This window comes from Euleptes europaea, chromosome 16 (genome assembly GCF_029931775.1).
Source record: "Euleptes europaea isolate rEulEur1 chromosome 16, rEulEur1.hap1, whole genome shotgun sequence".
NCBI classification, from domain to species: Eukaryota; Metazoa; Chordata; class Lepidosauria; order Squamata; family Sphaerodactylidae; genus Euleptes; species Euleptes europaea.
Window position 1 is genome coordinate 36,104,994 of NC_079327.1, and position 24,310 is coordinate 36,129,303.

General features: G+C 40.3%; 1 protein-coding gene across 1 annotated transcript; it reads left to right on the forward strand.

Annotated features, from left to right (window-relative positions):
* The first annotated feature begins 1,655 nt into the window (after window positions 1–1,655).
* JADE3 (jade family PHD finger 3) lies at window positions 1,656–23,389 on the forward strand. The gene is made up of 10 exons (XM_056861957.1): window positions 1,656–1,728; window positions 5,484–5,566; window positions 9,300–9,457; window positions 11,404–11,594; window positions 15,252–15,463; window positions 17,179–17,346; window positions 17,960–18,076; window positions 20,047–20,520; window positions 21,665–21,782; window positions 22,390–23,389. The coding sequence occupies exons 1-10, from the start codon at window positions 1,680–1,682 to the stop codon at window positions 23,283–23,285; spliced, it is 2,466 nt and encodes an 821-aa protein (XP_056717935.1). The 5' UTR covers window positions 1,656–1,679; the 3' UTR covers window positions 23,286–23,389.
* The last annotated feature ends 921 nt before the right edge of the window (window positions 23,390–24,310 follow it).

Here is a 24,310-nt window from a genome sequence, read left to right on the forward strand (position 1 = left end):
TGGAATTTTTTGGAAACCTTGGAATATTGTGACTTTTTGTCTTTATGTTTAAGAAATAGGACTTTTTGTATGTGTTTGTAAATGTTATTGTATAATACCGTCTGTTGTTTAGCTATACTTTGTATGGTTGATCTGTGTTAGATTTGGTGAAACTGAACCCTGGCAGGAGAGGGATAACGATGGTTGTGAAGATGGCGATCTTGAAGGGACATTGTACTTCCCTCCTTTGATAGGGTTCAGTTGCCTTGGTTAAGAGCCTAGGGGTTATACAGATCCCAGCATTTCCACTGGAAAAACAAGTTAACGCAGCTGCAAAAAAATGTTTTCTTCCATCCAACCTGGAACATGGCCCCCTACCTTGACTTGGCCAGTCTGGTCATCTGGATCCATGTTGCGCTAACATCAAGACTAGATGGTTGTAATGCTCTCTACATAGGTCTGCCCTTGAAGTCAGCTCCGAGATTGCAGTTGGTACAGGGTGCCACAGTTCGCTTATTATCAGGAGTTAGGTAGAGCATGCATATTACACTTATTCTGCAGTCACTCCATTGGCTGCCCATCAGTTACTGGGTTCAGCTTGAGGTATTGGCTATCATGAAAAAAGCCCTACATGGCCTTGGCCCCTCACATCTGAAGGACTGCCTCTCCTGCGCTCCGCCATGACAGTTCTGTTCATCTGTTCAGGGCCTTCTGCTGATGCCACCCTGAAAAGGGGCACATCAACAATGTGCATTCTGTGTTGTGGCCCCCACCTTGTGGACTGGCCTGCTTGAAGAAGTCAGGAAGGCCTCCACGCTTCTGTCATTTTGCAACCTGTATAAAACCCAACTGTTCAGGAGGGCATTTCTATAAAGGTAATACCGTAACAGAATGGTTCAGGAAGGCACTGTTCTTTTAAGAGGGAAAGGGACTGTGTAGAAGATCTATTATCTGACTGTATACATTATCCTGCTGTTAACTGTATTATTTTCTACCAACATAATTCCACTTTTCTTCATTGTATCAGCATTTTGTGTCATGTCTAACATTCTGTGCTAGTTTCAGACTTTTGTAGTCCTAGTCCTAGTACATTGGAAATTAGATGTCTTGTGCTGTTGATTGCATGAACCTATACTGTGTAATCTGTTTTAAGTCTCAGTGACAAAGGCAGACTATAAATATAGTAATTAAAAACATCAAAAGGTCATCATAGTGGTTGTGAGAACTAATAGTTTGAGAATGTGTGAAATACTTTGTACATGTAAAGTGCTGTGGAAATGAGAAACTTTTTTTCCCATTTAGCAACTGCTACCATAGCAACTCCTGTTGCAGATGAAATGTTCTGCCACCCCCTTCCTCTCTTTAATATCATGAAGCCTTCTCCTCGCTAATGTAATGGCGGGTTGACTGTGCTTCTAAATTTTAAAGTGACTTGATACTAAACATAAAGCAGTTTAATATGAAGGCACTGAATTTGACCCTTGCTGTTCTGTTTGGCTGGTCACTCACTATGGTTTGTTTAATTTTGTGATCTGGCAATGTATTTTTGAGAGCTGTTTTGTGAAAAAAGCACCCCTGTGTGAATGTGTGTGAAAATATTCCAAGGGAAGCAAGATTCACAGTGTATGTTTGTGTTGCCTTGGTGGGTGAATTTCACCAACCATTTCTTTTTCCTCTCCTCCTCTCTAGGATGCGTCAGGATGAAACGCCACAGGCATTTAAGCAGCAGTGACAGTTCAGACAATGAAAGTAAGTGGTATGATCTAGACTTCCTTTGATCTATCATCCCCTCTTGTGGTTTCCTTCTGTGGTCTGAGGGCAAACTGTTTTACCTCTTTTTATGGTTTTACAAAAGACACTTCTTGTTTGATTTCATTTCCCCTGTTCTCAGAAACAATCCACCACTGCCTAAAAAACAAAAAAACAAAAACCCACCCCACCGCTGTCAAATTGTGTGTGTGTGTTAAGTGCCGTTACGTCGCTTCCAACTCATGGCGACCGTATGAATGAAAGGCCTCCAAAATGTTCTATCTTTGACAGCCTTGCTCAGATCTTGCAAATTGAAGGCTGTGGCTTCCTTTCTTGAGTCAATCCATTTCTTGTTGGGTCTTCCTCTTTTCCTGCTGCCCTTAACTTTTCCTAGCATGACTGTCTTTTCCAGTGACTCTTGTCATCTCATGACGTGACCAAAATACGATAGCCTCAGTTTAGTCATTTTAGCTTCTAGGGTCAGTTCAGGCTTGATTTGATCCCACTGATTTGTTTTTTTGGCAGTCCACGGAATCCGTAACACTCTCCTCCAACACCACATTTCAAAGGAATCTATTTTCTTCCTATCAGCTTTCTTCACTGTCCAGCTTTCACACTCATACATAGTAATAGGGAATAAAATGGCATGAATTAATCTAGTCTTGGTGGCCAGTGACACATCCTTACACCTCAAAATATTTTCTAGCTCCTTCATGGCTGCCCTTCGCAGTCTCAATCTCCTTCTGATTCCTTGGCTGCAGTCTCCCTTAATTTCAAATTAAGAAACCTAATTTCAGAAAGAAGAAGAATGTGATTGTTCAATATAGTTTTAAGAATGGGTTTTTCTTGGAATTTAAAGCTACAAGACACTGTTGATAGAATTCAAACTTGAGAGAAATACAGGCAAATATTTTTGTGATCTTTGTTTTTAAGCTGACACTGCTGACTAACATTTACAGTAAACCTTCATCGTTTGTCTTTGCATGACTTGCAATTTCACTTATTTACAGTCTGTGGCTCAACCACGTGATGTTACGATGCCCCCAAGTGACACATACGGAAACAGGGAATACATGATGAACAGAAATAAAACACTAGATAGCACTTTATTGGTAGTACTGTATTCTCCCTAGCTCATTTTCTCCCATCACATTATAATGGTTACATCATTACATTGTACAAGTATGGTGGTTTCGCTCTTTGCAGGTCGCCATTTACATTGATCACTGGAAAAGATCCTCTGCAAATGGCAAGGGTCTACTATACTTTTATGGTTGTGGTTTGCAGCTTTTTAAAAACATAGACTGACTACTAAATAAAATATTTTGTCAACAGAAGCCAGGTATCGGAGCAGAAGATTCCCCACTGACATTTTCATGACTGCTAAAGATGCTTCTGTGCATGTGAAATCATCTGAATTAGATACCAATGTGTATTAAAGACTGTGTGTGTCTTCATAAGGTTCTGACAGCCACTACGGGTACCCACAGCAGAAGTGTCTCCTTCAGTGTCTCTTTTCCCCGTACTCCTGGCAGTGAGAGACTTGCTGCTGCTCAGTCTGCCAGCAGCATCTCACTTCTGCAGCCAGACAGCCAGCTGAGAGCAAGGAAAAGCAACTAAAACAGAGAGGGGAAAAAACTAATCAGAAGAACTTAGTAGCATCGTTGTTTTTTTCTTCCTCCCTCTGTAGTTGGTAAAGTAAAAGTGAAGTTGCTGACTTAAAAGGGAATTTCTGCTTGGAAGGCAAGGCAGTAGTATCTTTATGCTTGCTGAGAGTTTGGGGATTGTTCTGAAGAGTCTTTCTCAACAGCTAGTGAAGGCAGCCATGAATACGTTGAGTCCTATAAAAGGCACACAGATGCTTTGGAATGTATTGTGCCGCATTTATAGCATAGTGTGTGGCTCTGACCTTAATTTGTAGTGCTTGAGTTGCTGCAGAATGTACTTCAGAATTGTTGCTTAAAAAAACAACCAGCAACCCCCACCTGACTTTGCCTTCAAGAAGAAGGGATGTGGAAGGATTTGGTGATGGTGTATACATGTGATGTATACATGTGATGGTGTACATATGTGATTTATGTATACCAAGTGTTTTCTTCCAAACCAAGCACTCAACTGTCAAAATAAAGTTACTACGCTGTTTCCGTATCCTGTCACATGACAAGCTTCGGTTGTATGTCAAGCAAAAGTGAAGTTTGTGCATGTTGTAGCACAATACTGTTAATTTTTGTACATGTGTTCAGTTCTGTTTTTCTGTGCCCATGCGTTTGTTTGTGTGGTCAGTTTTTCCTGGCATGAAAAACAGGAGGATCAAGAACTTTAATTTGCCTTTCAGTTCTAAGGTTTAAACATCTGAAGAGATGTATAAACAAACTGGAGGCTGAAGTAGTTGTCATCCCGGCAAAACAAACCGAAGCAAAATATGGCCACACCTACAGGCTAAATCTTTAGGTTGCACTGTGAATAGATTAGTCTAGTACTTGGTTCCCTGTAACTTTACAATACAATACAATTCTTTATTACGGTCAATGACCAGCACAGGTAAAACAGGTAAGATACCAATTTACATACGTCTAAAATACACATCTGAATAAAACATGCTGGTTCATTTGTTAATATAGATCACTGGTTCCCAACCAGGGGTCCGTGGACCCCCAGGGTTGGGAACCACTGATATAGATAAACCACTTGGCGAGAAAGGGGAGCACATATAATTAAACTGTATCCCTTCATTTTCAAGACTGCTGAGTAGCACAGACCCTCCTCCGTCGTAAATCAATTGCCACTGCACAGAATCTAGCAACTGAATATGTTGTATCAGAGTTTACATCTTGTAGCAGAGATGGAATATGTAGTTGTCCCATATGGCTGGAAAATTTATGAATTAATGGTAGGATGAACCTTTCTCTGATAGCTGTATAATATTGGCAGTGGAGAAGAACATGTTTAAAGGTTTCTATGTATCCAGAACCACAGGGGCATTTTCTCTCCTCGTATGGCATCTTCCTGTAGCGGCCTTCCTGGATGGCTGAGGGGAGAGCTTGGCATCTGGCCAAGGTGAAAGCTCTTCGATGTTTTGGAATTTCAAGTTTGGTTAGATAATCCATGGGAGTAGGAAGGTACCTGCAGGATTCGCTAATAATGAAATTTGATGTTTTGGCTAGATCTGTTTGACGCTCTGTGTCAATTATACGTTGTTTAATTGTTGCCTTAGCCTGATCATAGCCCATGTGAGTTAGTACCTGCGGTGTAAAGCCTAATGTTGACATTTTGTCCGACACGCTCGTTTCCATGACGATTGAAAGTCATCCTTTATAATTAAGGGAGCAAGGCCTCGTGGTTGGCAGGATAGCTTAAGCCAGATGTTAATTGCGGCCATCAATACTCTGGCCTCAACTCGTGTGAAGCCTGTTTCAAGGCATAAAGTAGCATTAGAAACATATTTTGGGACTTGCAAGGCTGATCTCAGGAACTTGGATTGCACGCGTTCTAGTGATGATATATTGGCACAAGGTCCTAGTTGTGTACCATAGAGAAGCTGTGCAATCGACTTGTCTTCAAACAGTTTAAGGGCAGCCGGAATGTAGTGACCACCTTTGGTCCTAAGATATTTTAATATGGCAGCTACACTTCTTTGTGCGTTCCCAGCCGCATAGTCACCATGGGCTTTTCTAACCCTGTAACTTTTGAAAGATTAGAATGTGTTGCAGTGGGTTTTTGATTTTTTGTCTTTTTTGTTGTTGCTGTGCATATAGGTCCCTCCACTTCTTTTTCTTCTTGTTCCAAGTACAGGAGTAAATCAAAAACTCCAGCAAATGAGCAAAAGAAACCCGCTGAGGTAAGTAATGTTGTGCATTTGCCCAGTAACGTGGGTTTTCTAGAAAAACTAGAATCGGGAAACTTTCCGGAAAATTATCCAATGCCTTAAAAAGAGCATGGTCTGATTTATCATGTTTATTTTGACATACATTTAGCGGACAAATTTTAAAAGTATTTCATGTTAATTTTATGTTACAGTAGCAACACATAGTGGAACTGAAATATTTGACTAAGAAAGAAAACTTAAATCAAGTGGTTTCAGTAATATAGTCAAATTCAAAACTATATGTGGCAGTTAGTTTAATTTGAATAATACTTTGCATTGTTTAAAGAACAAAGGCACCAAAAACAATTGACACACTAATTTTAACACATCCAAGAACTATGCATGATATGTTGTAGATATGGTTGTCCACATCTATTTCAACAGAATTTACCTCTCTTCCCTGGAAGTCACTGGGGTACCTCAGTTTCACAGTTACTCTCCATAACATCTCTTGCGTTACTTGTTAGTTCCATATCAGATTGGTGATTGCAATAACCCCTTCCACCCAGAGTTGTGAAGGCCTGGAAAAAATTGGACAGAATTTTCTCCCCCAAGGCCTTTTGTTTTCAGTTTTTTTCCAATGGAAAACTGGGACATTTTGAAGAGTGCTAAAAAAAACCCTATGAAATATTTTCTGTTAGAATGAATGAAATGCTTTTTGAGGCATGATTTTTCTCATTCAAAATGTATCATATAAAAAGTTCTCAGAGTTATTCACCCCCCCCCAGTGGGAAATCTAGGGTAAAACTGGGGGGGGGGAATCCTATGATTTATTTCCTCCAGTTTGTAACTAGTGAAATGAGAAAGACAAGGAAGATTCCACCCTCTTTTCTTCCCGTTCAGCATGAAACAATTGGATTTGAAAGACTGAAAGGAATGCTGAAGTGAGAAGAAAAAAAAAAAACCCTGAGGAGCTGAACTGTCAACAACCAGTGGACAAAAAGGGAAGCTGGGGTTTGGAGGGAAAAGGGGTAAGAGGTATCCCAGCTAGACAGTGAGTCCAGTAGGGAGTATAGTGTATGTTTTTGACAGGCAGGGGTTGGATGCTGTTTCTCCATAAAAACAGTGAATTGTTAAAGCAGTCTATTTATTGTCTTTAAGTCTGATGAACAAAACTTGTAACCATTAAGTATCATATCCCTCTCAGCTCTGGTAACTATCACTTATCAGACTAGAGTGAGATGGCATTACAGGTCATGTTTACCAGCTAAATAAACTTACGTTTTTTTGTTTTATGGGTTTTCCATGTTACCCCCAACCTGCATAACCCACCAATGGACCTGATGTAGTAAAATAAAAGGACCATGTGGGTGGTGAGGTAGTTCACATCCAGGCCAGGGAGCAGTGTGTGTGCCACAATGTCACTTATAGGGAAAAACCTGGAAGCGGTGTTGGGTAGCTCTAGGATTCACCAGAAGCGCTGTGGTAAAGCCATAACATTTCTGGCAATTCCTAGAGCTACCCTATATCATTTCTGGGTATTCCCCAGAAGTGACATCACAGTATACATGTCGGCAGTGTGTGTGTGTGTGTGTGTTTGTGTGTTTTTAATTTCTCCTGAGTGGTGGTGGGCAATGAGGGCTGCTATCAGAAGACCTCCTTCCACAGTGGGAGGGCTGGCAGCCCTGTGAGGCAGGGGAGGGAGGAATGATTTTGTTCACTTCCCTCTCCCACTACATCCTCCCAACCTACGTTTCTGTTGTAAGCTGCTCAGAGCTTGGCCTAGCCAGGAATGGGCAGCATATAAACAAACAAGCAAAATAAAATAAATAAAAATGGCTATTACTTCACACAAGTCCTGCAACCCTGGAAATCAACTATCTCAGGGTCAGAAATGGCTGCTGGGGGGAAGGGAGAGCTTGGGAGGACCTGTGGCTATTAGCGCTTGCTGTTGACAGATAGTAGGTTCCAACCCATTTTGTTAAGATAAGGATATATAATTTAGTTGTTTAAGTCACTTATTTGAATGATTGAAATAATTTGTCTGCCTCTTTAATACTTCCAGTCATTATAATAAATGAGTGTTTGTTGCCGTTGTTTAAAAGTGTGATGACAAAACTAAAATATCACCGAAGTGCTCTTCCATGCAGTCTTACTGAATACAGTGCAACGTATTCCCAAGTTAACAGGCCCAGGCAGCAAGCATCCTACGTTTTTCTCCCCACTGAAAGTATTAATCACATTTGAAGTGTTTTAACATAAAATAGTACAACCCTGGTTTTGATGAAATATGTCAAGAATATCTTAAGTGGATTCATTATGGTTCTGGGTACTGGTTTTCGTTGTTGGACAGTGAACAAAACTTAGCTAATGTTGAGATTCTTCTTTGGGCAGTTGTCAAAAACAACTATTTGTGTAGCCCTCTTTAATTTCAGCTAGTGTTGCAGCAGTTAGAGCATTGACCTATGACTGAGATGACTCAGATTCAAAAACCTACTCTTGTTTTAAAGGTCACTGATCACAAAATGAGGGAAGACGTGTGTTTATTACATTTCCCACTTTTCTCTTCAGTGGGACCCAAAGTAGCTTACAATGTTCTTCCCGACATCATTTTACCCTCATAATAACCCTGAAAGGTAGGTTAGGCTGAGAGTGTGTGATTGGCCCAAGGTCACTCAGCACACTTCTACAGCAGAGTGGGGATTCAAGCCAAGATCCTAGTCCGACATTCTAACTACTGCACCATGTTGTTATGAGCTCCTTGGAGGAGGAGCAAAATAAAAAATATTTGGGAAGTCTAGAAAATTAATGTGCATTGACTAGCTACCACAGAAATTAAGGTATGTTTGCTCAAAGCCTAATGTGATTAGAGTTACTTGTATCAGCATGGGACATGCAGATGACAGTACCACGGAAATTGATGGGTAGGTGTCACGTTTCCTTTTAAGCTGTCCTGTTAAAATGCACGCTCCTTTGAGATTAGTTTTTCTTCTGATATTGGCAGTCCTTTTTCTTCATTGAAATGTTGAACCTGATTCCCTAAAGCAATTAAAGGAGAATAACCCTTTACTTTCTTCATGCTATGTAGAGTTTAACTCTTGAGTTGCTACCTTGCAGATTGTCAGGATTTAGAGAATGTTTCCCATATGGTCTCTAGAACAGCTGCAAGAGAGAACACTATTTTTTAATAGATTGCCTACTTGAATATTGCTCCCCACCTCAGAGATTGCAGTTAAACTTCAAACAGGGCTTTCATTCATGTTTTCTCCTTGTACCTTGGTGACGTGCTTAGAAGAAATGGCTGAACTGCAGTTATTTGAACTCTGAAACTCCCCAACCCTGGAATTATCTCATGCTTCTGTATCCCAAAGTTAGGGAAAATCCCATGTTCGAATGAATATGGGACTAGCAGTCCATGTGATTCTTTCAATGCACAGTGAGAAGAGCAAAAGAAAGTAAGTTGGCCTTCTTGTATTATACAGCTTTTGCAGTTCTTTAACCTGCATTTCTAAGGCATGTTCTCTCAGAATTTTTATGAAAAAGTCAGGTACCAAATAAGACCAATACATTTCCAGCCTTTCAACTTGGTGGAACCAAAGATGGGTTGATCAATGTTGTTCTGATAACTGTTTAGCATAGACTAAATGAATAAACTGCAGTCTGTGGTGTACTATTTGGTTTTATTATTAAAGAAGCAAAATAATTAAGGCTTCAAATGTTTTGTTATTCAAATCTACTCAGCATCATTTCTGTCTTTCATCTGCAGGTGTTTAGAAAAGACCTCATTAGTGCCATGAAACTTCCAGATTCTCATCATATTAATCCAGATGAATATTACCTCTTTGCTGACACATGGAAACAAGAATGGGAAAAGGGTGTGCAGGTCCCAGCCAGTCCAGATACCATTCCTCAACCTTCTTTAAGGTAATCTTTCTAAACATATATGGATTGGATTGCACAGAAACTTAATTTGCATGCTTCCATCCCAATATAGCATCACAATTTTGGTTCATATTAACTGTGGATTTCTGTAAGCCTTGAGTTATTGAACAATAGTACGTAATCCTACTTCCCATCCTAAAATGGGATCCGAATGTAGTCAAAGGCGCAGAATCTAATACAAATACTAATTAAAATGCAATGAAGAAATTCTGAACGCAGTCTGGATACAGTTGCAGGGCGCCATAAGAACATAAGAAAGGCCCTGCTGGATCAGACCAAGGCCCATCAAGTCCAGCAGTCTGTTTGCACAGTGGCCAACCAGGTGCCTCTAGGAAGCCACAAACAAAACGACTGCAGCAGCACCATCCTGGCTGAGTTCCACAGCACCTAATATAATAGGCATGCTGTTGCCTTCTCTCCCTCTGATCCTGGCAATAGTAGTTGGTAATTGAAGGAGGTAAGCTGGATCCAGGTATATGGGGAATGCCAGACGGCAGCCACTTTAGCATCTTATGGCCTCATATACTGAGAGCCAGTGTAGTGTAGTGGTTAAGAGCGGCAGACTCTAATCTGGAGAATCTGGTTTGTTTCCCCACTCCTCCACTTGAAGTCTGCTGGGTGACCTTGGGCTAGTCACAGTTTTCTCAGAACTCTCTCAGCCTCACCTACCTCACAAGGTGTCTGGTGTGGGGAGAGGAAGGGAAGATGATTGTAAGCCTGTTTGAGACTCCTTAAAGGTAGACAAAATCGGGGTATAAAAACCAACGCTGATGCTTCTTCAGTTATTGGTGATAAAATACAAGAACCTAGAAATAAAATATTAATATTAGATTATCCCATCATGGCTAACACATGTGGGCAGAGCCAGCTGTAGCTTCCATCACATAGTTTGTAGCCTTGTTTTTCCTTGTTCAGTGTGCAGTGGTTGTGATATTGGGCAAATATGTAATGGCACAGCTGTTTGAATCAGAATAATACAGTGGCTAAAAGAATGAGCTGCAATTTGGAAAGTTCCTGGTTCAATATCACTTCTGCTACAGTCTCGCTAGGTCTTTGGGCAAGCTTCTCATCACCCCCCAACACACACAATATATATGGCAATAATAATACTGGCCTACCATATAGGGCTGATTTAAAGATTTTAGGAATATAATGTGTATAACACCCTTTGAATACTGAAAGCATTATATGCATGCTTAACTGTTGCTGTTGTTCAAATCAAATTTAACTCTCCTGCAGGTCACCCCTTGCCGTTTCACCAAACACTAAATGTTCATTGTAGTGTTCCCATTCCTGTTGTATAACATAATTTGCTGTAAGCAGTGCAGATTATAGCCATCCAAAATATCTTGACAGCCTGTTATGGCTATAACCAAGTTTTAAAGCCTGTTTAGTATTCATATTTTTAGTGATCATATTTGTAACTGAACTACTATATTGAGAAGTCATAGTTTTAGACTGAAGGCAGAATGAATGTACATTCAAAGTAGTTGGTGTGTGCATTTTGATTTGATTTAATGTTGCAAAACTGTTGCGATTAATGATATTCTTGTAAGGAAGCAAAGTTCTAAATGACAGTATAGCAGTAACTTAATTTTTCTGTATAATCTCATATAGTTTTTTAAAAGGATTTTAGGCTACCTTTCAACTTAGACTTTCATAACTCAGCAAAGTGAGGATTCACACCTGTGTCTCCCAGATCTTAGTCTGACATTTTCACCACTATACCAAGCTGGCTTTAATTGTGCTTTATTTCTGCTATAGAGATACAAGCAACATACATCTTGTCAATTTTGCTTGAGCTTGCATTGAACTATTACCCAGACGGTTGATGTGAATTAGGGGCGTATAATGTCTAGTTTTCCAACTTGTGGAAGTGTTCCTTAAGCAAAGAGGTGGCACCTGACTTTAATATTAATCTCATTTAGAGTTGTAGCAGAAAAAGTAAAAGAAGTACTGTACACACGGCCCAGGAAGTACATTCGTTGTTCAAGCCAAGAGCCCTCCGAGCCAGGTTACATCAACATTCTGGAACTGGCAGAATCAATGTGCCGTTATGACTTGGATGACATGGATATTTTCTGGCTTCAGGAAGTAAATGAAGAGCTTGCCGAAATGGGTGAGAATGCTGAGAATTGCAGTGGAAATGGTTCAGTGTTGACTCTTCATTTGAACGAGTGTGAAACAGATGGCGTGACGCCCCTTTCCACTCACACAGAGTGTCTATCACCCTCTTAAACCTCTCTCAGGTTATGGGTCACATGTAGGTCAGGACATCACTCTCGTCACCCTTGTCTCTTTTAAATATACAGAGAGCCATGAGCATTTCACACCTCAGGTCCTGTCTGTCACTCACAGAGACATCCACAGACAAGGTAGCCCGGCCCCCTTTAATAACAAGCCCTCACTCGCACAGAGTTATTGGGGTTAGGGCTTAAACTCGGTTCTATTCACACTCTGCCACCATTTATTCATATCCTTATATCTATACCCATCTATTTATATACACACACACCAAGATATTAAATTGTGTGTGTTTCCCTTAGCCCATAGGGTTAACCAGAACAAGAAGTTAATTTTTATTTATGCTAGTAACCTAACACTGAAGAAAGCATAACACTGAAAATTTTGCTTCCATTGGTCCTGTTCCTTCAACGGGGATCCTTTGGTTATAAATTGACTGTTTTCAGCCTGCTCTAAGCAGCTCTTCTGCACAACTTCACTCAGTCAGACATTTTCTTTTTCCCTCTCAACTCCCCAGCTGACAACTCCCAACTGCTATTCTTGACTGCCATTTTTCAACTCTCTCCTAACTTTTCATCTCTCATTGGTTACTCTTAGGGAGAGGCAGGACGTACCTTGTCCATCCCATATGGTCATAACTGAATGTAGATGGTGTTTATCAAGCCTTGCACACCAGTTACCGGCTCACGTCTAACTGCAGCTAATTGTTCTTGAAGCCGGTACTGGCTATTTGAAGTCTAAATTTTTAAAGTATTTACAGGCTGGTTTTAGTTGTTGGTGTATTTTAGACTGTATTTTCATGCTTCAAATGATGTACATCCCATCATTCCATGAATATAAATACATTTTTTAAAATAAAGCCTCAAGACTTTAAGACAGGAGTGTGCATTGAAATTGACTTGTGGTTTAATTGTTTGCAAATGCATTTTGCTTTATTTTATACTGAGGCTTAAGAACAGCAGGATATATAGAGAAACATCAATCAGTAAGGGGTTGGTGTGTGCTTCTACTTGAGTTTAATCTGCTGATAATCTTATTGGCCTGACCAAATGGGCATTTAGCAGGCTTGCACTCTGCTGCTTCATAAGAGAGAGTAATACAGAAGAGTGTGTTCTATCATTATGACACTAGTAAACTGTAGAAGACAGTCTTGATCCCCAAAGAGCCTAGCAAGAGATTATTATTGTCTTGCTGTGGCAGGTCCTTTTCAACTTTACATTTATAGACTTAATTTGCTAATCTAAATGGGAAGAGGGTTGTTTGTGGCATTCACTGAGACATTTGACTGGAGGTGGTGCTGCCATTAGTCATGTAGTGTTGTATCAGTCTGATTCTAGTCGATCACCTTCTTTGAATAAATGTTGTTTTTACAGACTACATGAAGTGGGGGATTTTATGGGATGGATGGAAAAACCATGGGATCCCCTCCCTGATAAGGATCTGGGTTTTGGTGCTGGAAAGGGGGGATTAACCCATCCTCCTGCACCTTTGTTCAGAAGGAACTGCCCCTCTCTCCAGCTGCTTTAATCCACAGTAGGGGAAAAATACAGGTACCCATATTATGCCTTGTTTTTTCCTCTTACAAACTCTAAAAACAGACTGTAAATATGTCATTTTTTTATCAAAGCAATATTGGGAGAGCTGAGTGTCGTGTGTCTCCCCCCCCCCCCCGTGTCATGATCCTGATTCACACCCAGAAGGGGCTTTTAAGGGACAAAAAAATAATTTGGGGTTCATCACAGAACTGCAGTGTTGTGTAGTTAGGCACTTGCAAGTATTATTCAAGATGTTATTAATATTCCATTGAACTAGAACCTACTTTTGCTCTCAAAAATTTGGTTTGTGTGTAATTTAGATATGAAATGCTGAAATTCTCCTTGTGCAGCATCCCATATGGCCGTGTTGGCGAACCTATGGCACACATGCCACAGCCGGCACGCCGAGCCCTCTCTGTGGGCACGCGCGGACCCGTCGCGTCTGCCTAGGACTGTGCCGTGTTGCCGTGGTGAGGGCGCTGAGGGCGGTGCTCCTTCTCCCCAAGCCCATGCTCCCCAAGCCTGCGCTGGCGCCCTCCCTCTCCTTGCACCCGAGGCAAGCCCCTCCCCCTCAGGGCCCCGCCCGTCTTCAGTTTGGACCAGGAGGCTGTGGCCAAGCACCTTGCCACGCCCCCCCTCTCAGCTGAGCTGCGGGGCAGCTCAGTTCTTTGTCGGGGGGCCCACCCGTCTTCAGTTTGTCTAAAAAAGCATTTAGAAAATTCTACAACATTTGCAGACAATCCTACAAGCCATCAGGAAATCTACAAGGAATTTTCTAGCATTGTAGCAGCTGCAAAGGTGAATTTTAGTAACAGATTTTTACAGTTTTGTAAGATGGAGACAACCCTGTGTTTTCTTACTTCTCTAGAAAAAGCCAAATTTGAAGAACTTGATCTTTCCTGCCTACACTGTTTAGATTTAGAAAATCTGGAAATGAAGCTAATAGAAGTTCAAGAAAGCTCTATCTGGAAAAATAAATTCTATGAAACACTTGAGAAGATAGAAGGGATGCCAAAGGACAGCACAGTTAGTTCTGAAAATGAAATCCTTAAAGTGTGCAATTCTCTGCCAAATAATTTTAAGCCAATGAAAACATTTGGGATTGCTTTCCTTACTTTGTTTGGATCATCTTATGCTTGTGAGCAGCTGTTTTCAGCTTTGAATTATATCAAATCTGACACCAGAAACAGGCTAACAGATGACCTGAGTGCTGCATGTGTTGCTCTCAAACTTACAAAGTATGAGCCAAGGGTAGACAAATTATCAGCATGCACACAACAGCAAAAATCACATTAATTGTTCAAAAAATTTGACGATGTCCTCAAAGATGTCACAAAAATGGTGAATTACATCATGGCTCGTGCTCTGAATTGTTGACAGTTTCAAGCACTTCTTGAGGAGATTCAGGCACAGTATAATTGTTTACTTATGTACAATAATGTCCGGTGGTTGAGCAGAGGACGAGTCCTGGAGAGATGCATGCCAAATGCAAACTTTTACCTTTCAATAAATAGTTGTTTGTATCATTGAAAGCTCTGTTATTGTGTTTTTCTTCTAACGCAAAATATGTGAATGTGTGAGTTGTTTTTCTGAACTAAAACCTCAGTATTCAGGTTAAATTTCCGTATTGGCACTTGGCGATAAATAAGTGGGTTTTGGGTTGCAGTTTGGGCATTCGGTCTCTAAAAAGTTTGCCATCACTGCCATATGATGACTGAGAGATGTAGTTATATTTTGTCAAACTGTAATGTAGGCTGTGGTGCAAAATTAAAAATAGCATTAAAAACATGAAATCCTTAAAATGGAAAATGAAATTTCATTAAGCTTAATACAAGTGAATTGGGGCAGGGCAGGAAATATAAAACAAAACAGAATGTTTTTTCTTCAAAATTTGCATATGGGGTAATGGGTTGAGCTTGGTTTCTATGAGAGACTAACGCAGTTACATGCATTCCTTGAATGTGTTAAGTAAAATGTTACTTTTAATTCTCTTGCAGGGTGTGGGCAGCTTGATGAGAACACAATGGAAAAAATGGTGGAAGTCCTGGAACGTCATTGCCATGAGAACATGAACCATGCTATTGAGACAGAGGAAGGGCTGGGTATAGAATATGATGAAGATGTAATCTGCGATGTGTGCCGATCTCCTGATAGTGAAGAAGGGAATGACATGGTGTTTTGTGACAAATGCAACATATGTGTGCATCAGGTTAGTGCTAGCAGAGCTTTAAAAATACTGATTATACGGGTAATTAGAATGCTGTACTATATCGGTATTTGCTTTTTATAAAAAGAATGTATTAGAAAGGAGTTTGACATCTGAAATGAAGATTAAGGATTTTACCCCTTGATGTATAATTTCAGTTTGCACAAAGATTTTTTCTCTGGTGTTCCTTTGCCCATTAAAATAAAGTTGCAGAAGTCTGGAAAACCTTAGAAGGCAGGAAAGACTATATATAGATTTTCTTTTAAAAATACAGATGCTATGGAGAGAGCTGTTGTTTCCATCACTGACTAGTCTAGTTGTTTATAAACCAGCATGTTCAAACTTGATAGGTAGACATATTTTTATTTTTAGAAATCTGAACTCTAATATACCAGCAAAGCTTGCTTGGTGAAACTGATGTTATTGTGGAAGTATAAGGCCCTGTTCCAGAAGAATGTTACACCAGTTTTTAGCACATTGAATATGCACACATGCATTTAAACTAGACTATATTAGAGCTGTTTAAAGTATTTTCCTATTGATCCCAGTAGCTTAACTCCCAAGATGTTTTTTTCACAGTAATGAAGGTGTTTAAATTCTGGTTAAGACATGTCAACGAAGATTTTTTTTAAGGCTAATAAGTGTAGTATACAGAAGATGGTTGTTTTTTTGTTTAAGTTTCCTATAGTAGGAGGAAATGGAGCAGAGAGGAATGAGATTTTAAAAGTTTGTGAGTGGTTCTGGTAAATGACAGTGCAGTATCGGTAAGCGCATGGCAGTGGGGAACAAAGAGTACTGGGGGAGTGAATCCTAATTTGTTAAGATTGTCAACCTAGGCAAAAGTGAACTCTGCTGGACTAATCTGGAATACTTCAGAACTATTTTACTTCTTTTAGAATGGTCCTGTAATGCTAGAAGAGTACTTTTCTAAGTCAGACTGTCTGTATTAGTACTAGATGTCACAAAATAAACTAATGCGCAACTTTTCTCATAAATGTTTAAATAAAAACATGTAAACAAGAAATTAATAACTTCATGTCACTTTCGTATACCATTCGTTATTACTGGTGGTTAGAGTGTAGGACTAGGATCTCTGAGAGACCCAGGTTTGAATCTCCAGCCTGCTATGGAAGGTTGCTGGGTGACCTTGGGCCAGTCACATACTCTCAGCCTAGCCTATCTCACTGGGTTGTTGTGAAGATAAAACAGAGGACACGAGATTAATGTAAGCAGCTTTGGGCCCCAACTGTGGGGAAAGGCAGACTCTAAATGAAGTTAAATAAAAAAAAATTATATGCTTCAGCACTGGAGGACAGAGCACAATCTCAGAGCCGGCTCATGGTTTCGTTACCAGAGCTCCATCCATCATGTTTACTGCCTTCCTTCCACAGAGCTCAGGGAGCTACACATGGTCTGCCCTCCTCCATTTTATTCTCACAGCCACTCTGAAGTAGGTTCAAGTGGCATACAGTGTCTGGCCAAGATCACTCACTGATGCTAGTGGCCAAATGGGATTTGAACCCAGGACATTCTATTCTGACTAGCGTAGCACACAGATTCTCAGCCTCTTGCACTGAGCTGTCAAAAAGAATTTTCCGTTCCTGTTTCAGACGAGCTAGAAATGCCTTTAATGTGCAGAGTTTAGAAATATACTGTGGTCAGTATTGATATGTCTGGCTTACAAACACACGAAACACCACTTTTGTTTTTGTTATCAGGCATGTTACGGAATTCTAAAAGTTCCTGAAGGGAGCTGGCTGTGCCGGACTTGTGTCCTTGGAATACACCCGCAGTGTCTTCTGTGTCCGAAAAGAGGTGGGGCCATGAAAGCTACCAGGACGGGCACCAAGTGGGCACATGTCAGCTGTGCTCTCTGGATTCCGGAGGTATGGCCAACTTTTAATTCCGTACATATCATTACTTACATATCATTACATATCATTACTTAACGGTAGACAATATATGGAGGCCAGTTGGGGGCCCAGATTTGGCTATGAAGCAACTTTATCTAGCACTGAATTTCCATACCAAATTTTCATTAAAATTCATTCACTTAGAAGGGAAAAAAGCAACTTGATTATAGAACCTGGTCATTCGTGAGAAGGTCAGATTGTTCTACCCACTCTCCAGATTAGAGCCTGGAAAACAGAGTGACGCCCAAGAGTGTAAGCAAGTGACTGTCGCGGTTGGTCAAGAAGTATTTGTGATGGTTAACAAGTGAACAGTTATTTCCTTTGAGTAGAGCAAAGATTCTTGACAACCTTTGTGTGTGTGTGTTGAGCATTTCTTCTTATGCACATAAGTGACTGGCAAAGAGCCATTTGTGATGCAAACAAATGCCCCACCCTAGAACTATCAAAAAGGGAAATTCACAGTAAGTGACCAAGTTTTCCATCCTCATATCTGCTTGCCAGCTTTATGAGTTGCAGAATTCAGGGGGTTCAGTAGCTCTTTCTGGCAGTGTCAGCACAAGTAATTTATACGATATTTTGTTTGCAGGTGAGCATTGCTTGCCCAGAGAGGATGGAACCAATTACAAAAGTGTCTCACATTCCACCAAGCAGATGGGCTTTAGTCTGCAGCTTATGCAAACTGAAAACTGGTGCTTGTATTCAGGTATGTACCAGCTCTGTGTTGCGATCTTTAAGGCCATAGAGTAGAAAAGACATGCTTGCTTAAATACTTCACATTGACTGCTTTAGTTTTGTAGTGCACTGAGTGGAAGTCAGTGGTGGTAGCTTCTGCTCTTCCAGTAGTAATTTGCTAATGAGCAGTATTTATCAGTAGAAACTGACTAAAAATGATTGTGTTCTTCATGGAAGGCTTCCAGATGTCAACAGGCAGACCTCTAGCAGTAGTATACAGGCCTGAGAAGAACTGATTTGAGTTTGAACACCAGCGTGTTAGAAGACTGATGCTGGCTCAGATGTCTCCATGCTTGCTTCAAAGAAATATGAGTCAAAGCTAAACTGTTTCTTTCAGAGATACACTGAAAGTGTGGAGAACATTTTTATCTCCAATAATGAAATATTTTGAGACCTTACCTAATTGCCTGTAAAGCATTCCCAAGCTGTTCTGGTGCTCAACTGTGAAAGTCACCACAAAATAAATATATATATATATTATCTCCCCCCCCCCATTTTATTTGTGTTCTGCCTTTCTACTCAAATAAGGTCCCCAAGGCAGTGAACATAAAAAAACATATTAACCGTTCCAACACTAAAACAATTCAGTAAAAACATATTAGCGCACATAATACCAAAACCAGAGAGGTGGGCCAGCAAGTTGATGCGGGTATGCCCAAACAAAACAAAAAAAGTTTTCATGGTTACAGAAGACAACTGTAGAGGGACACTGACAAATCTCCCTGGGAAAGGAGTTCCAAAGTTTTGGCCCCACGACCAAGAAGACCTTTTCTCAGGTTGCCACCCATCTAGCGTTCGATGGCAGGGGCTCCCCAAGCAAGGCCTCCAAAGATGACTAGAGTGGATGAGTAGGTTCCTTAAACTGTGCTGACCCAAAGCCATACAGGGCTTTAAAGGTCAATATCAGCGCCTTGAATTGGGCCCAGAAGCAAATTGGGAGCCAGTACAGATGGAACCAGACTAGAGTAAAATGGTCCCACACCAGTTAACATCCAGTTAACAGAATCTTCTAGACAGCCTTCAAGGATAGCCCCACGTAGAGCACATTGCAGAAATTTAATCTAGATGTTACCAGGGCATTCACCACAATATATGAAATCTTGAATTTTTTGTTGTGAATTTGTAAGTTTCTTTTTACTTCAGTTTTTATTAGTTATTTATTTTGTTAGCAGATAATGTCAGCACAGCCCATTCAATCGCAAGGAAGTGTCAGTCTTCTTTCAGCTATGAACGAAGAGGTGGCTTTAACAGGCCGCTATTTTGTCTGCAGTGTGGAATTATAGGGACTGACTTTACAGGGGTTTTTTTGTGTGAAGATTCATGAAATAATCTATATGAAACATTTTGAATACTCTAAAGCTCTACATAAATGCTAGGTATTTGAAAGTGGTAGTATTATAAAACTGTCTGCCATGGAGCTAAAAGGCCTTTACCTACCTGCACTGTTTTGTAATTCTGTGCTGGCCATTGGCTGTAACAACAATAAACAAGGCCTTTACCTGTTCTACTAGTGGATGGTTTAGAGGTTGGTTGATATTTACTAACCTAATAAGTTTTGCCCGTTGGAGCAACTTGCTTGCTAGTCCTGGGCTTCATATTGGAAATTTCTTTGTTTGAATAATTTGTGTTTAATATAGGAACTACTAGCAGTGCCTTCTTGTCTTCAGTAGCTACAAGGCTTGGAACATTTGGATAACACGCTATACCTTAATTTACAGGCCGCATCTTCTAAGAAGCTTAAATGAAACAGAATGGCTTGATTTTTTGCTCAGTAGTTACCATTTGGACTTTTAACTTTTGAACTACTACCTTTAAGTTGAAGCAGCATCTTTTGAATATCCCTAATAAAAAATTTATACGCATTTAATAAAAGAAGTTCTGTGAAGCTTTTACGTTTTCATTGCCTGGTTTTCTGACTGACTTGCTCCTTTCCCTCCACAGTGCTCTGTGAAGAGCTGCATCACTGCCTTTCATGTCACATGTGCCTTTGAGCATAGTCTAGAGATGAAAACCATCCTGGACGATGGCGATGAGGTCAAGTTCAAGTCATACTGCCTAAAGCATAGCAAAACCAAGCAAAGCTTGTTGCCTGAGTCAGATGACCACCCCAAGAGCACAGTGGACCAGAAGCAAACTGAAAGCGAGAAAACCAGTTTGCGGGCTCAGAAACTTCGAGAGCTGGAGGAGGAGTTCTACTCACTAGTGAGAATAGAAGACGTTGCAGCGGAGCTAGGCCTTCCAAAATTCACTGTGGACCTGATCTATAATTATTGGAAATTAAAACGGAAAAGCAACTTTAACAAACCATTATTTCCTCCCAAGGAGGATGAAGAAAACGGCTTGGTTCAGCCAAAAGAAGATAGTATTCATACTCGAATGAGGATGTTCATGCACTTGAGGCAGGATCTAGAAAGGGTAAAATCTGCATGCTAAACTGTTCTTGTGTACTTATAATACCTCCAAATAAAAAAATACATGGTGAAGACAAACATGCAGTTCGGAAATGTAGAAGGAAAAAGGGTAAATATGCTGGAGACTGATGGGGAAAAGATGATTGCAAAGAAGCTAAGTAGTAGATAGCAGGAAGGAGATGTCTTGATGTTGCCCCAAGTGCCACCACTAATACGGGGAGCTGAAGATGCATTCTGGTGGTCGAATTTCTGTAGCATACCCAATCACAAACTCCGTTTGGGAAGATGCTGTGGGCAGATGAGGCTTGCACATGCTTGTTATCCTAACCTGTGTGTTGCTTCCCGTTGATCACAAGAGCACCCTTTGTAGTGTGTTCCTCAAGTCACCAATGGCTGTCTCCATGTCTATAACACCACTAATAAGACATTGGATTAGCCAGTGCTACAGTCATCAGTGAATTGGCCACTTGACATACTCGGGTATTGAGACATTGCCACAAGATCCTAATCTTTCTTCGAGGGGGAGATAATAGTGCAGGGTCTGGCGAGATTCTTCTAGTTGTTTTGCCCTAATTGTGCAGTTGCAGCTTTAGAAATCCACCACACCCTGATATAACACTATAACATCATAACCACTGATCTAGCCCTATAAAATCATAACCACCACAGAGTTTAAACCGAATAACCTTTTCCTCCAGAACTTTTCAAGCCCTTGGAAGAATGTTTTGGAGGTGAATAGTAGAGATGGAACTAAAAACATAGATGGAAAGGAAATCTCTAGAAGGTGACAAAGTATGCAGAATTAAATACATAGTGTAAGGAATGAAATGAGATCATAAGGGATGTTTGCCTCTCAGCAGTGTATGATGTTCCTGCACCTTTCATCACTGAACATGGAAGGAGACGGATCATTATAGCGTGAACTCTTCATTTTTGTCTGATAGTAGCTATTTTTGTATTTAGGGTCACATCTTTGAGTTTGTTTTTCTACTTCTAATACCTGGTCTGAGGTAATTTTAAGTCTACAGGCTTTAAACAATCCTTTGGTTTGCAGTTGCACGTTATCCTAAACGGCAGCTGTGAACAAAAAATCTGCAGGCTTTTAAGTGTACAGGGATTTTTCATTTTTTTTCTTTTTCCTTCAATAGGTACGGAATCTTTGCTACATGGTAAGCAGAAGAGAGAAGTTAAAACTATCTCACAGCAAAGCACATGAGGAGGTTTTCAATCTGCAAGTTCAGCTTATTAATCAAGAAATTTCCGCAGGTAATCAGCGCATAATAGAGATAGTAATTGCTAATGTTTTTGGTTCTTGGTTATGCTGTGGGATCTCCTGGAGTAATTTGAAGCGCTTTATTTTAGGAATGTTAATTTTATTTCTTCCTCTCTAGTGCCGTGTGCAAAGCCAATGGGTTGGATGCTGCACAGCATTTCTGTGAGGAGTTGGTAATAGATTGTTTATATGGTGAACCTTTTGTCATGGTGCAAGTATACAGTTTACATTGGAACCAGTCTGTAAAACCTTTGCTTGGACAACAGTGATTAGAATAAGCAAATGCCACAAACTTACTAGCGTTTTCCTGTCACTATGTCACAATCTTGTATTCCTTGGCTTCTGAGGAATATTGCTCTTTAAGGTGTTCATGCTAAGAATATCCACTAACAGATTAAAAATGTTTTTAAATGTTATTGAATAAACTTTAGGGAAACATAGAAAAGGCTTGTATGAATTTCATACATTACAAAAGTATGATAAAGCAGGTTGCCGTAGTAAGTTCAATAATAAATTTGTTGTATAACTTAGTATAATGAGATTTGTCTCTTCTAAATACATTATTGTTCTTTCCACCTCTCTTGTATCCTTTTGTTCTAGGCCATTCTCTGACAAATGCAGTGGAGAACACGCTATTTTATCCACCTCCTAGAATCACCTTAAAGCTAAAGATGCCAAAATCAGCTTTAGGAGACTGCAAAAATAATTTGAAGCCTGGTAACAAGCCCCTTTCTCCTGACAACAGTACTGCAGTTTACTGCAAAAAGGGTATTCAATTTCCCAAGGAACCTTTTGTTTCAAATATGAAACCCTACTCAAGGTTTCAACATGAAAATAGAAGTAATGGTTTACTTGGAGGGATTGTCAAGTCTAGGAATGAAGCAAAAGAGTCTGGCTTGGCACATTCCTCAGACTTCCATCGCGGACAGTCGTCTGGCAAACCTTTAGCACTTCAAGCTGCACTGCATGGACAGTCTTCCATTGGGAATGGGAAGATGCAGCAGAACTCTAAACTTGCAAAATCTAATGGCTTAATGAGCAGGATTGGTGATGTATCTCAGCGGGACAGCTCCAGCCAGACAACGTATGAGCAGCAGTCCGTACTCTCTGCACATTTGGCTAGCCAGAGCAGCTTCAGAAAATCTACGATAGAACACTTCAGCAGGTCCTTCAAAGAGGCAACCAACAGTTTAGTGAGAACCACAGAAGATCTCAGATGCTGCGAAAAGCCTACAAGAAGGCTTTCGATGAGAGAGCGTTCGTGGGGCAAGCAGACACTTGAATATCCAATGGGCAGTGCTCCTTACCAGGACAATGATGGATACTGTCCGGATTTAGAGCTCAGTGACTCTGAAGCGGAAAGTGATGAGAATAAAGGACAGGTCAAGTTGAGGAGAAGCAGCTCAGAGAGAGAGAGCCCAAGTAAAGACTTCAGTAGAGACTGTCACAGTAGAAACAAAAGAAATTTGATTTCTCACAGTTCAGTACAAAGATGATTAGAAACCCCTGATCACCAGAATGGCTCAATCCTTGTGTATCTAAAAGTATTGGCATAAACCATGGGATCTACAGGTTAAATAATACAGTGGTAGGCCGTGAGCAAAAGATGTTCTCACCTAATAGTGAATCAGCTTGCTGTTTAGAGAAATTTTAAATTGGGTTTTACAATGTCAGTGTGCTTATAACTAAAGGTTACTTGCATATTTCTGAAGAGGATTTTATCTGCCAGCTTCCCTGTATTGCATGGAATGTGCTGGGCTTTACATTGGTGCACAGGTATTCAAAAGCCCTTCCATCATTCTGTGACAATTTGGAAGAACATCTGTTGCAGCTGCAATATAATCTCAGTTTATGGGAAAACTTAAGCAGTTAATTTTAAAGGAAACTTGTCAGCTGCTAGTAAAGTTGGGTCAGGTGCTTAAATTTTTTGGGGGGATGTACATGACTACTAGATGGAAATCATGTTCTCAGTGAGTTTTCAAACAAAACATGCAATCCTTGATATTTACTTGAAAGTAAGGCCCGCTGAGTTAAAATAGGGCTTACTCCCAAGTAAACCTGGCTAGGATCAAGGTGCATGTAATGTTTTCTCCTAACTTGCTGAAGATTTATAGACACTGTAGTCAATGCTGCCAAACACTCTGACCTCTAGATTTTCCCCTTCATAGTTTGCTCTTGCTGAAGATTGTTTCCCTTTGCTATAGCAACTTGCTGTATTCTGTAAATACTCTTTAACTTTTAGTATTTTTTTAAATTGTTTTGTAATCCTTGTGTATATAAATATATATATATTATATATATATATATATAGCTTGTTGTGGGTTGCACTTGTAAAATATTTTACTCGGCCATGCCAGTACAGGTGGCTGATATGTGGATAGTGTTTAATACTAGAAGTCCTTAAGAATCTCTTGACATATTCAGGCAATCACCGGTGATGCCAGATTCTCTCTTTGTCAACTCAGAACGCTTTTTTACATGATCTGCCTCATTCACTTTTTTGTTTCTCAGCTAGCAAATA